Raw genomic sequence first — 13,386 nt, forward strand, 5'->3', positions numbered from 1 at the left:
GTAACGGTTAGCTTGGCGTTACGTCACCCTTAACAGTATTACCCCCTTGACGGACACGTCTGTGCGTCTCCATGGGGGTAGTGCACCAGGCCTTGTCGAATTCCCTGATTAAACCCTGTAAGCCCCAACGATGCTTTTTGGTAACATTTTTATTTTAATCAATAAACTTAATTATTTTTCTGTTCTTTTTTTCACCTAAACAGATGTTAATTGTTTAGTCTTGCAAAGCCATTGGTCATGATATTTGCATATAAATACCCCCCCCAGAGGCAGAAATTCACACATTATTTTTTGTGATCATTAGAATGTCTAGAACATGTTTAATTTATTATTGTGAAAGATATCCCTCAAATGTAATTTTTTAATTTATTATTATTTGAATAATTATTATACATTTGCATAAAACTTTTTTCTTATTTTTTTTACATAATTTCCCCTGCAAAGTCCTAGTAGTACAAAGTAGTAGTACGTTTGAAATCTCTTTGCAAGTAGAAATATATCCGGGTGTTACAGGGTTTTAAAGGAGGAGGAATCAAAGCACGGGGAATCCAAAGGGGTTCTTGCAGGACTCCCGTCCAGCAACTCCACCAGGTACTGCAGGTCTCGAACCTCTACGGCGGACAGCCACCAGCCTTCGGGTTCGACGGGTGTCCAACCTCCGTGTCTGGGCGGAAGGCCCAGTAGGTGGGGGAACGGATGGGTGGTCAATGTTGGGTGTCGGGGGGACGCCGGTGACGGGGGCAAGGGTGGGGAGGGGAAACCCCAGGGGGGGGTTATCCTCGAGGACTGGTCCAGCGAGCTCCTTGGGAGTCGGGCTCGGGGGCCTAACCCCAAGTTGACGGCGGAGGGAGACATTTTCCTTAAGGGTTTGGTTTAACAGAAGAGCTTTGTTGGGTTACTAATTCCTTTATTGAATTCGACATGCTGGCTATGGCCGACTGCCAGTCCGAAGGCGTGCGTGCGTGCAGAGTGTGGACAAGGGCCCTAAATTAAGTCCTTTATAATTTGTACAGCATCTGTGTGTGTGTGTGTGTGTGTGTGTGTGTGTGTGTGTGTGTGTGTGTGTGTGTGTGTGTGTGTAGAGATGACATCCCATAGCCTCTGCGGGGGGTGTAACCATGGCAACTGATCCCATATCCTGAACTGCTGGTGTTTTATACAAAAACAGCTAGATCCTCATGGTCTGTGTGCATGTGTTAATATTCACAACAATACTTACAGTTACTATATACTTCAAAATGTGTGCATAATGTTAATGGTCAATGTATACGTGTAAGTTCTCATCAATTACTAAACCTACTATAAATAATACTAAACTAAACCTGGTCTTAATGGGTGGGTGTAATATGTTACAGTATGATTGGAAAACCACAACAAAACAGGGGTTCCACTGCAATGAATGTTGTGTGTAGGTGCAGATGGCTGGTCTTATATCATTATTATTGGTGGTGGTGACAATACTAATCATTTGAGCCTGGGAATATCAATCCCTGTGATGAGGGACACACAGTTGCGTGCAGCAAGCGTTGTCAACATACACACCTTCATAATCCCTCATGTTGGCCCTGCAACAGGCCGCTTTGTGTTTTTAACCTATAACTCCACCGATCTGTGTAAAACGTTGTATGTGCACCAACAGCGCTATATTTTTTTATAGCTTGTTTGATGTTTCACATTATATCCTGATTGGCTAAGATTGACATCTGATGAAGTTTGCAGGAGTGAGCTTCAAACTTCGTGAACGCAGCGTCCTATTGTGGTGAAACTGTGCACGCACATTCCCACTAGGCTGAGGAAGAAATGCTACCCTTTTAACATTGCCCTATTGTCTATTGGCCATTATCTGCTACTTCTATGATGAGATGAGATGATGAGATATAATTTATTGTCCCACGAGGGGAAATTTGTCTTGGGCAAAAGTGTAGCAGTACATTAACGTTTTTTTAAATACAATAGCAGCATTGTACAAGGTATAGTATCACAAGAGTATCACAAGAGATCAGTGCAAAATTGCAATCAGAGAAGGTATATGAATATAACAAGTACAAGAGTATTCACAAGGTATAGTATCAGGTAAGAACAATAAATAACAGACGAAGGTCAAGAAGTCCATTCCCCACTAAGAGCTATGAACTATGTGGCCGCTCTTGCAACGGCACGCTCCATAATGTCTACCAGAGGGTAACAGCTCATACTCTGAAGATAATATGTGAAATTCACATACGTGCATTGTTTGGTATTGACTGTTTGGTATTCACATTGTGAATACCAAACAGTCAATACCAAACAATGCACGGCCACAACAAACGTTCCTGATCTGGTGGAGACCTGTGCTCTGAGGAGCACTTCTTCTAGTTACACATCTTTAGCCCCAATAGCCCATTCATACCTGACAGAAGGTTGAGAAACCGTCCAGGATGGGCCGATAGCCAGTACACCGACACAGGTTACCTAGCAACCAGACAGACAGAGAATAAATATATTTTGTGTGTGTGTGTGTGTGTGTGTGTGTGTGTGTGTGTGTGTGTGTGTGTGTGTGTGTGTGTGTGTGTGTGTGTGTGTGTGTGTGTGTGTGTGTGTGTGTGTGTGTGTGTGCGTGCGTGTGTGTGTGTACCTGCCAGTGTGAGTGTGATATCCTCCATGGTAGGATGTGGGTTGTTCCTCAGCAGAGTGTACACACTCATCACCATGCCGGGGGTGCAAAACCCACACTGTGACCCATGAGCAAGCGCTATACGCTCCTAACGCACACGCACGCACACACGCACACACACACACACACACGTCATTTTTTAGCTTTTTACAGATTATGAAATTATAGAATGTAGGCTATAAAACCTGGACCGGATGGATCCAGGTCTTGGTGTGTGTTATAAAACCTGGACCGGATAGATCCCGGGTCTTGGTGTGTGTTATAAAACCTGGACCGGATGGATCCCGGGTCTTGGTGTGTGTTATAAAACCTGGACCGGATGGATCCCGGGTCTTGGTGTGTGTTATAAAACCTGGACCGGATGCATCCGGGTCTTGGTGTGTGTAATAAAACCTGGACCGGATAGATCCGGGTCTTGGTGTGTGTTATAAAACCTGGACCGGATCGATCGGGGTCTTGGTGTGTGTAATAAAACCTGGACCGGTTGGATCCGGGGTCTTGGTGTGTGTTATAAAACATGGACCGGATGGATCCCGGGTCTTGGTGTGTGTTATAAAACCTGGACCGGATGGATCCTGGGTCTTGGTGTGTGTTATAAAACCTGGACCGGATGGATCCGGGTCTTGGTGTGTGATATAAAACCCTGGACCGGATGGATCCGGGTCTTGGTGTGTGTTATAAAACCTGGACCGGATGGATCGGGGTCTTGGTGTGTGTGTAATAGAACCTGGACCGGATGGATCCGGGTCTTGGTGTGTGTGTAATAAAACCTGGACCGGATGAATCCGGGTCTTGGTGGAGCCGATCCCCTCCACGGTGGTGACAGCTGCTCCATGGAGCTGAACCACTGGAAGCAGACAGGCGTTGACGGACAGGTGACTGAAAGGGTTAATATGAAGGAAAACTACCACCATCTCCATGACAACGTCATCATCACAGTATAAAGGATACCTGGTGGTCTTGGTGATGACATCATAGTGACATCATCACAGTATAAAGGATACCTGGTGGTCTTGGTGATGACATCATAGTGACATCATCACAGTATAAAGGATACCTGATGGTCTTGGTGATGACATCATAGTGACATCATCACAGTATAAAGGATACCTGATGGTCTTGGTGATGACATCATAGCGTGACATCATCACAGTGCAGGCTCCACAGCCTCCTCCTCCACAGCCAGATTTACTTCCTGTGAGACGCACTGACAGACAGGGGTCAAGGGTCAAACTTTTTGATGATGGCAAACACTGTGTGTGTGCGCGCGCGCGTGCGGGTGCGTGTGTGCGTGCGTGCGTGCAGTAGTAGAAAAGTGCACTTCCCAGAGTCCAGGCCGGGTTGCCTACCCAGGGCCCACAAACTGTGGAGGTCAGTCAGAGCCACCTTCAATGAGATTTGAGAAAAAAAATACTTTCTTTATCACTTGATGAAGACCTGCATTTTTTTGTGCAAAACGGGCAAATCCCACTAACTTTGTAAGCCAATCTGGAGCGAATACGAAAGGTCGGATAGATGAGTCTTAACTCTTAACCCTAGAACATTAAACACAGGTGATTTTCACCCGGACACAATTTTTTCATAATGTTGCTGATGTCTGCAGGCAGGTGTTCGGCTGAATTTCACCTGTGTTTAGTGATAGTGTGATAGAGAAAAAAAATCACATACACCCACAATGGGTCTTTTTTTATTGTTTTCTTTTTTTCTTCACTGGACCAGGAATGGGTGAACCAAAGGAGAAGTATACCAATATACTAATATACTTATATATACTAATATACCACTGCGCTGCGTCGGTGCATATGCAATAGGGGCAGATGAAGTCTGGCTGCGCCAGGCTAGAAGTTCCCAGCTCCATTTATTTTTTAAGGAATATTTTTAAAATAATGTGCCCATTTTTCACCGATTTTGCCACCATATGATATCTATTTTTATTTTTATTTTTTTTAAGTCTTTCACAGTCTATTTTGATGAGAAATATTTTTTATGGAATATTTTACATTGTATAAAATATACCCGTGTTTAGTGATGGTGTAAGAAAGCAATACGTTTAGTGTTCTAGGGTTAATCACATGACCATAGCGATAATGTGCTCCGATTTGCATGATGTTTGGACAAAATATGTAGGAGTAATAACACAAAAATGTTGTTTAGCAAAAGCCAGCACTACAATACAGGACAATGTGATACATTTTGGCAGAGGTTCTGGGCTGGCCTTCAGGGAGTGCCTGTGCAGCTTCACGGTGAGGGTCTGAGCACACTTTAGATTCCATGCGCGGACAGAAAGAAGAAGCTGTGTTTTGCGTCATTTCCGAGTTTTTAGACAGCTGGTGGATAGAAATGAAGCTGCCGCGTCGGCCAGATTCCCGGAAAGGCTTGCCCCAGTGGCATTCTGCCGCGTGGGTGGAGCTTAATTTACATCCACCAGCTGTCTAAAAACTCGGAAATTACGCAAAACACAGCTTCCTTTGGCCGCGCATGGAAGTTCAAGTGTGCCCAGGCTGGGCACACATAGACATCAAAAGGGGGGGGGGGGGCTTCAGCCCCTGCCCTTTTACCCGTCTGTAAAACAACTGCCCCTCTCCAGACCACGAATGCAGCATTTACTTATGGTGAAAGAAATGCAAGTGCCACTCCTTTCCATGCCATGCCAGAAGGCAGCATTCAGGAGATAATTTTTTTTCCCCCCGAAGTCTCCTGAACTTGAACACAGTATTTTGCGTTGAACAAATTTGTTTAGAAATCCATGTCGTACACCGCGGGCTCCATTTTCGTGACCGCTAAACCCCTTATCCCTAAACTTCTTTGCCTTTTTTTACTATTTTGCAAAACATTTTTGAATAGTTAAAATGGCCAGTCTACAAGCTCACAACGTGTCAATGTAGATTGGCTAGTTGAACTATTCAAAAATATTTTTCAAAATAGTAAAAAAAGGCAAAGACGTTTAGGTATAAGGGGTTTAGCGGTGACGAAAATGGAGCCCCGCATCTCCACTACCTAAAGAGTCCTAGGTTGCCCCCCGAAAATAGCTGATCTACAAGCTTGTAGATCTGCTATTTTTCACTATTTTTGTCCAAAGGTGCCCTCTTACGGGATTTCAGCCCCTGCCCCTCCAACACTCTCTACACGTCGCTGCAACTATCCCTGAGATTAGCTGCTCTCTCTCGCTCTCTCTCTCTCTCACACACACACATGTACACAAGTACAAACATAGTCTCGGCATTGGGCCGCCCAGCCTGACGAAGATAATTAAGGATACATTTGTCTCTGAGGTAAGAGAGTAGAGTGGTCTCTGGGTCCACATGCTGGTCTGTCACCTGAAAGGGTTAAATCACGCACGCACGCACACGCACGCACGCACGCACGCACGCACACACTCTAAAATTAAATGGCAGTCATCCTCAGCTATTTAAAGACAATAGGCTCTGTACATGGAATATTGGCTGCTTCCTTCCTTCACAGGCGTTTCCAATGATACTGATTAAATCACCAGTGGTGGAAAAAGTACCTAAAAGTATCAATAATGTAGAAATACCCTGTTGAGTCTGGATGTACTTGAGTAAAAGTAGTAATAATATACAGCTAGTTGCTAGTTAGCAACTAACGTTTTTTCAAATAAGTGTAGTGGAGTAAAAGTACAATATTTGGGGTACTGTACTTAAATTGTACTTAAGTACAGTACTAAAGTAAATTCACTTAGTTAATTGCCACCACTGTGTAACTCACAAGGTGAGTAACATAGTGTCTAACATGAATGGAACATATCCTCTAACATAGTGTCTAACATGAATGGAACACATCCTCTAACATAGTTTAGTTTAGTTTATTAGTTGGTTTGTTTTTTCCACTGAAGCCTAGGCTTATTACGTCTACCCTTTTGTCATTTAACTTAAAATAATAAAAAATACCCTTTTACAGGTTTTCAAACAAAAACAGTTCATGTGTCTTATTTCTACTGAACAATGTAATATTCAAGTAAAATAATAAAATAAAAGTGCTTACATGCCTTTTTTTTCTAAAAAACAAGTAAAACAATGCTAATAATAGTCACAGTAGTAACATTTTCACAAAAAAACAAAAGAAACAAATGGCACTTCATAGCACTATGGCTACTTGATTTGAGCCTTTACTCTGTGTAGCTATTTAATACTTTGTTTTTGAATACCTTCTTAAGTTTATCCTTAGCTCCACAGTCTTTCAGTTCATCATCACATCTATTCCACAGCTTCACACCCTTTATCGTTATACAATTACTTCTCACGTTGATCCTTTCTTGTTTTTGTTTAAACATACAATTTCCTCTGAGTGAATAACAGCTCTCTCTCATTGTGAACAACCCTTGGATACAGTCTGGAAGTGTTTTCATTTTTAGCTCTAAACAGTATCTCTAATGTTTTTAAATCAACGAATGATGATTATTACGTTATGAATGAGCAGTACAGGATATATAATGACTTCTGGTCCAGGATATGTTTAGTTTTGTGCAGTAATGCAATAGATTTCGATATTTTTGCTTTTATATACTTTTTATGAGGTTTCCAATTTAGTTTATTGTCAATGATTACACCCAATAATTTGTTCTCCCACACTCTTTCTATTTCTACTGAGTCAATCCTGAGTTTGATGTCCTCACTGATTTTACGTTTATTTGCTTACATTCAGTGATAGCTTATTTATATCAAACCATTTCTTTAAATTCTTCAACTCCCCTTCGACTGTATCCAAAAGTTCATTCATTTTTTTCCCAGAGCAAAGTAAAGTTGTATCATCTGCAAAATTAACAAATTGTAACCGGTTTAATACTCTACAAATATCGTTTATATAAAGAATAAAAAGCGTTGGGCCCACCACCGAGCCTTGGGGTACCCCACAGTTTTGTTTAACATGAATGGAACACATCCTCTAACATAGTGTCTAACATGAATGGAACACATCCTATATTCTACAACATAGTGTCTAACATGAATGGAACACATCCTATATTCTACAACATAGTGTCTAACATGAATGGAACACAACCTATAACATAGTGTCTAACATGAATGGAACACATCCTATATTCTACAACAGTGTCTAACATGAATGGAACACATCCTATATTCTACAACATAGTGTCTAACATTAAACACACCGACATAACTCATTAAATCAGCATTAATTCAATGTAAGTCTTACTGCTAGTAGAAAGCTGTTTAAATCACTGACTGATGCTTTACTGCTAGTAGAAAGCTGTTTAAATCACTGACTGATGCTTTACTGCTAGTAGAAAGCTGTTTAAATCACTGACTGGTGCTTTACTGCTAGTAGAAAGCTGTTTAAATCACTGACTGATGCTTTACTGCTAGTAGAAAGCTGTTTAAATCACTGACTGATGCTTTACTGCTAGTAGAAAGCTGTTTAAATCACTGACTGATGCTTTACTGCTAGTAGAAAGCTGTTTAAATCACTGACTGGTGCTTTACTGCTAGTAGAAAGCTGTTTAAATCACTGACTGATGCTTTACTGCTAGTAGAAAGCTGTTTAAATCACTGACTGATGCTTTACTGCTAGTAGAAAGCTGTTTAAATCACTGACTGATGCTTTACTGCTAGTAGAAAGCTGTTTAAATCACTGACTGATGCTTTACTGCTAGTAGAAACCTTGTTTAAATCACTGACTGATGCTTTACTGCTAGTAGAAAGCTGTTTAAATCACTGACTGATGCTTTACTGCTAGTAGAAACCTTGTTTAAATCACTGACTGATGCTTTACTGCTAGTAGAAACCTTATTTAAATCACTGACTGATGCTTTACTGCTAGTAGAAACCTTGTTTAAATCACTGACTGATGCTTCACTGCTAGTAGAAAGCTGTTTAAATCACTGACTGATGCTTTACTGCTAGTAGAAAGCTGTTTAAATCACTGACTGGTGCTTTACTGCTAGTAGAAAGCTGTTTAAATCACTGACTGATGCTTTACTGCTAGTAGAAACCTTGTTTAAATCACTGACTGATGCTTTACTGCTAGTAGAAACCTTGTTTAAATCACTGACTGATGCTTTACTGCTAGTAGAAAGCTGTTTAAATGCTGACTGATGCTTTACTGCTAGTAGAAAGCTGTTTAAATGCTGACTGATGCTTTACTGCTAGTAGAAAGCTGTTTAAATCACTGACTGATACTTTACTGCTAGTAGAAAGCTGTTTAAATGCTGACTGATGCTTTACTGCTAGTAGAAAGCTGTTTAAATCACTGACTGATGCTTTACTGCTAGTAGAAAGCTGTGTAAATCACTGACTGATGCTTTACTGCTAGTAGAAAGCCGTTTAAATCACTGACTGATACTTTACTGCTAGTAGAAAGCTGTTTAAATCACTGACTGATGCTTTACTGCTAGTAGAAAGCTGTTTAAATCACTGACTGATGCTTTACTGCTAGTAGAAAGCTGTTTAAATCACTGACTGATGCTTTACTGCTAGTAGAAAGCTGTTTAAATCACTGACTGTTGCTTTACTGCTAGTTGTAACATTGGAAGTTGTTTTATTATAAATAACTGACTGATACTTTACTGCTAGTTGCAACTGGTTTTTAAATTACTGGCTGATACTTTAGTAGTTTGTGTTTCTTACCTTTTTCCCATTGACATAGAAACACAACATGTCTGTCTGCTTCTCTGTAGTAGACATGTCTGTTTGTTTCTGTTTCTCTCTATCTGTGTGTAACTCTCTCTCTCTCCGCCTCCTTTGACCTTAAGCAACCATGGTAAGCAGCCAACTGAACATCCCATAGCCCGGAGGGACGGGCCGTCCTTATTTGCTAGTGGGGTAGTCAGGGAGACACTCTCAGAGGTAGAGGCAGGGACAAATGTGTTTCTAGTCTGTGATTGTGTAACTTTGTAAGTTCACTCCAAATTCAATAATAAGTGATGTATTTATCTTCTTTGTTATATTGTGGTTAGGTCTAATGTTCTGAGTGTAGTTGCACTGAGGCTGGCTGGGGTTTGTGATGTCAGAACACAGAAGGTGAGAGGTCAGTCTCAGGAACAGTTGACTGAGGGGGCTTCTAATTTGTTCTATCTTTAACTCTTGGCAGGCAAGGGCTTTATGATGGTAACAGGCAGAGTCACGATCGTTTTAATATGGCTCCAAAACTGAATACAGGTATATATTTAGAAGTTAATTATATTGGCCTAATTCAGCCCTGCATGCAGTTTGTTTAGGCTTTTTCTTTCTAGTGGGATAATAGTTTTTCTCTCTCCCTCCAACAGAAGATCCCATAGCCTGGAGGGACGGGCCGTCCTAATTGGCTAGTGGGGTAGCCAGGGAGACACTCGGGAGACACTCTACTGTGAGCTAATAAAAGAAACATTAAATAAACTAGTCCGGGGATATGAGCACCCCAAAGTACCATATGTACAGAGTTTGTGTTGTGTGCTGTGCACATTCTATCAGGGATTGAAAGTAACTTTGTACTTGGTAGCTCTGGTGCTCGCATGTAAAAATGTTGCACCAGAGCCCGAGGAAATAGGAGCACCAATATGTAGGCCTAATGTAATAAAAATCACACCCGTGTGAACTGAGTGGTGCAAATCCCCCCCCCCCCCCCCCCTCTCTCTCTCTCTCTCATTAGCAGGCAACAGTGCAATACTATCTCTCTGTCTCTGTTTCTGGCACAACAGCGCCCCTACTGGTACTCATGAGTCACACATGAGTCACACACAAACATAGGTTAACACGAGTCACAGAGTCACAGACATTGCTGTTCCTTGGAGTGGTTGCACCACTCAAAAAATATATATAACATGAGCAGTTGGTGACAGTAGCCTGCTGAGTTGTCAGGTTGTGTTTGGGGAAATGTCCAATGGACATGCAATTGTAGAATAATCCTATCCGGGGATGTGCAAAAGTATTTGCAGACTTTGTGTTGTATAGACTGTTATATTATGAGTTGCCCATGTACATCTAAGTTTGTGTACTTGAACTTGAGATACAGTGTACTTGATATGTATTGTGTACTGCCTGTACTGTAGCATACTTTATAGATAAGAGACATCTCAGCGCCTGCAAGGTCAGCCTTGCTGCATTAGTCACGGTACTTTGTCTCATATCTTATTGTCACGTCATTATGATCCAGCACTATTATGTTCCTATTTGTGTAATAAACTTTGTGAACCTTTAGCGTGATACTGTCTCGTTATTGTTCTCCCGGGCCCGCCGCCGCAGTCGCCGTACCAAAGGAATAATTCAACCGGATTATCACACTACAATAAGGCGAGGGCAGGCGTCCGCCTGTCCAAATCCATTTCTGGCCTGGCCAAAATCCATACAATGAGAAAAAAAGAGGACAAAAACAAGACCTGAGAACTATTAGTGGACAGCTGATTGGCCGTTGCGGTAGGGCGCGACCCTCAATCACTCATTGGAATGTAAATGCATGCCTTTCAGCCTTTGTATCCTACTCGTCTGGCAGGTATATCTCTTTGAAAACCTTTAGTGCTACGATTGTGCGCGGGGAGATGACAATTAACATATCTTGCCTGGCCAAAACGTAATTCCTGGATACGCCACTGTATCACACACCACCCAGCCTGCACACACTACCAGTCTGTCAGAACCAGACGAGGGTCCAATTAGAAAAGACAACATAATTATTTTTTTACAAACATTGGGACTGAAAGTTTGATGGGGCATTTTTTTCTAACTGCACTCACGTGTACGTTCCGTATTCGGCTACCAGTTTTAGACCACTTCCTGCCTTTTGGTTAACATTAAACAGTAAACCTCTCCATCAAACAGGGACAGGTCCCCCAAGATTTCAAACTGGCCAAAGTAACCCCCTTGCACAAGAAAGGGAGTAAATTAGACCCCGGCAACTACCGCCCTATTTCTATTCTTAGTTCCATCTCGAAAGTGATGGAAAAAATAGTCTATGAACAGGTTGAAAAGTATCTTGCCACTAATAAATTATTGTACGAGTTCCAATCTGGCTTCAGAACATCCCACTCCACTGACACATGCCTTCTCTATTTGAGCGACCACATCAAACAAGAGGTGGACGCTGGCAAATACTGCGGCATGGTCATGCTGGACCTCCAAAAGGCTTTTGACACCGTGAACCACTCCATACTGGTTAACAAGCTAAAAGCAATTGGTTTCGATAGCACATCAGTGAGCTGGATGCAATCCTACCTGGAGGGGAGAGAACAGATGGTGGAAGTGAACGGAACACTGTCCCCCCCCTCCCAGTGAGCTGTGGCGTTCCACAAGGAAGCATACTAGGGCCTCTACTGTTCCTAATATATGTAAACGACATGACTTCAGCTTGTGACTGCAACTTGTTCCTGTTCGCAGATGACTCAGCACTGCTGGTCTCGGACAGGGACAAACTGCAGGTTGAAAATGCCCTCAGCTCTGAACTCGGTAGAATCTGCACCTGGCTCGCTGATAACAAACTATCTTTACACCTGGGAAAAACTGAATCCATTCTCTTTGGCTCTATTAGTAATCTCAGCAAGGCAAATGGCTTCTTGGTTAGAGTGGGTGACAATGTTATCACACGTAAAGGTGAAATTACCTACCTAGGTTCCATCCTGGAGGCTAATCTTTCCGGTGATAAAATGGCCACCAACGTAATCAAAAAAGTCAACCATAGAACAAGATTCATCTACAGGATCTCCTCACTGGTCAACAAAAACACCTTGAAGACCTTAACAGGAGCCCTTGTACAGGGGTTCTTTGACTATGCATGCACCTCCTGGTACCACAGCACCTCAAAGGCCCTTAAAACCAGGCTCCAGACTTCCCAAAACAAACTGGTCAGGCTCCTACTTGATCTAGCCCCCCGAACCCACCTCACCCCTGCCCACTTCGACAGGCTGGAATGGCTTAGGGTCGACGACAGAGTACAGCATCTTGCAATGGGTCTGGTCCACAAGATTCGATACACCACCAAGATACCCATGTACCTGTCTAGATACTTCCTTAATGTTAACAAAGTCCACACCCACAACACCAGAGGGAGTGCAACGAACCATGTACAACCCAGATTCGGCACAAACAAGGGACTAAATTCTTTTCGCTCCTATGCCACCAAAATGTGGAACGCCCTATTAACTGTCATTAAGACATGCGAATCCCTTGACTCCTTCAAAACCGCTCTCAAAGGGCACCTACGGATGGCTGCAATTCGAAACTGGCCCCCGTAAAATCTGAATCCCCCGCCCCCCCCCCTTTTCTTTTTTTTCCCCTCACTGTATATATCTCTTTTCCCTTTTTACCTCCTTTATGATGAATTCCTGTTCTGTCTATAGAAGTGTCTATTTGTACGTCTCTAAATGTTTTGATGATTTGAACATGGTGGACCCTCTTGTAAACAAGTGTAATGCTTAATTGGGTCGTCCACTCACAGTTAACAGCCTTTGTATTGAGTTTGTGCTTGAAATGTACTGTAATTCTGCAAACTGTTAATAAATTCTTCAATCAATCAATCAATTATTCTGGCAACAAGTTGCTTTTTGGGGTATAGGGTGTAATACCTTCCACCAACCACAAAGGGGTGCTGTTGACCATATTTTAGAAACGCAGTTCCGCCCATTAACACCAGGGGCAGTGTGCTCACATGGCAGGAGATAGAAGGGTGACCTGGAGACAAAGGGGGGACTTTGTACTTTTTGGGTAATAAAGACCAAGATAAGAGTACTTTGTACTTTTTGGTTGACTTTGTCCTAATAGGCCTATCTCACAGCCCCCTTTCCACGC

General features: G+C 42.3%; 1 protein-coding gene across 3 annotated transcripts in view; it reads right to left on the bottom strand.

Annotated features, from left to right (window-relative positions):
* The window catches only part of aox6 (aldehyde oxidase 6), a 47,024-nt gene extending 37,647 nt beyond the window's left edge, over positions 1-9,377 (bottom strand). Inside the window, exons 1-6 of one of the 3 annotated variants that reach the window (XM_079494717.1) lie at positions 9,259-9,377; positions 5,913-5,970; positions 3,764-3,860; positions 3,424-3,532; positions 2,615-2,741; positions 2,390-2,451 (exon numbers count right to left, since the gene is read on the bottom strand). In XM_079494717.1, the coding sequence (XP_079350843.1) occupies positions 2,390-2,451; positions 2,615-2,741; positions 3,424-3,532; positions 3,764-3,860; positions 5,913-5,970; positions 9,259-9,315 (510 nt within the window). In that variant the 5' untranslated portion in view covers positions 9,316-9,377. The other 2 variants (XM_079494718.1, XM_079494719.1) reach the window with 2 other exon arrangements.
* Between the last annotated feature and the right edge of the window lie 4,009 nt (positions 9,378-13,386).

The sequence above is a fragment of the Electrona antarctica genome (genome assembly GCF_951216825.1).
Source record: "Electrona antarctica genome assembly, chromosome: 23".
Lineage (NCBI taxonomy): Eukaryota > Metazoa > Chordata > Actinopteri > Myctophiformes > Myctophidae > Electrona > Electrona antarctica.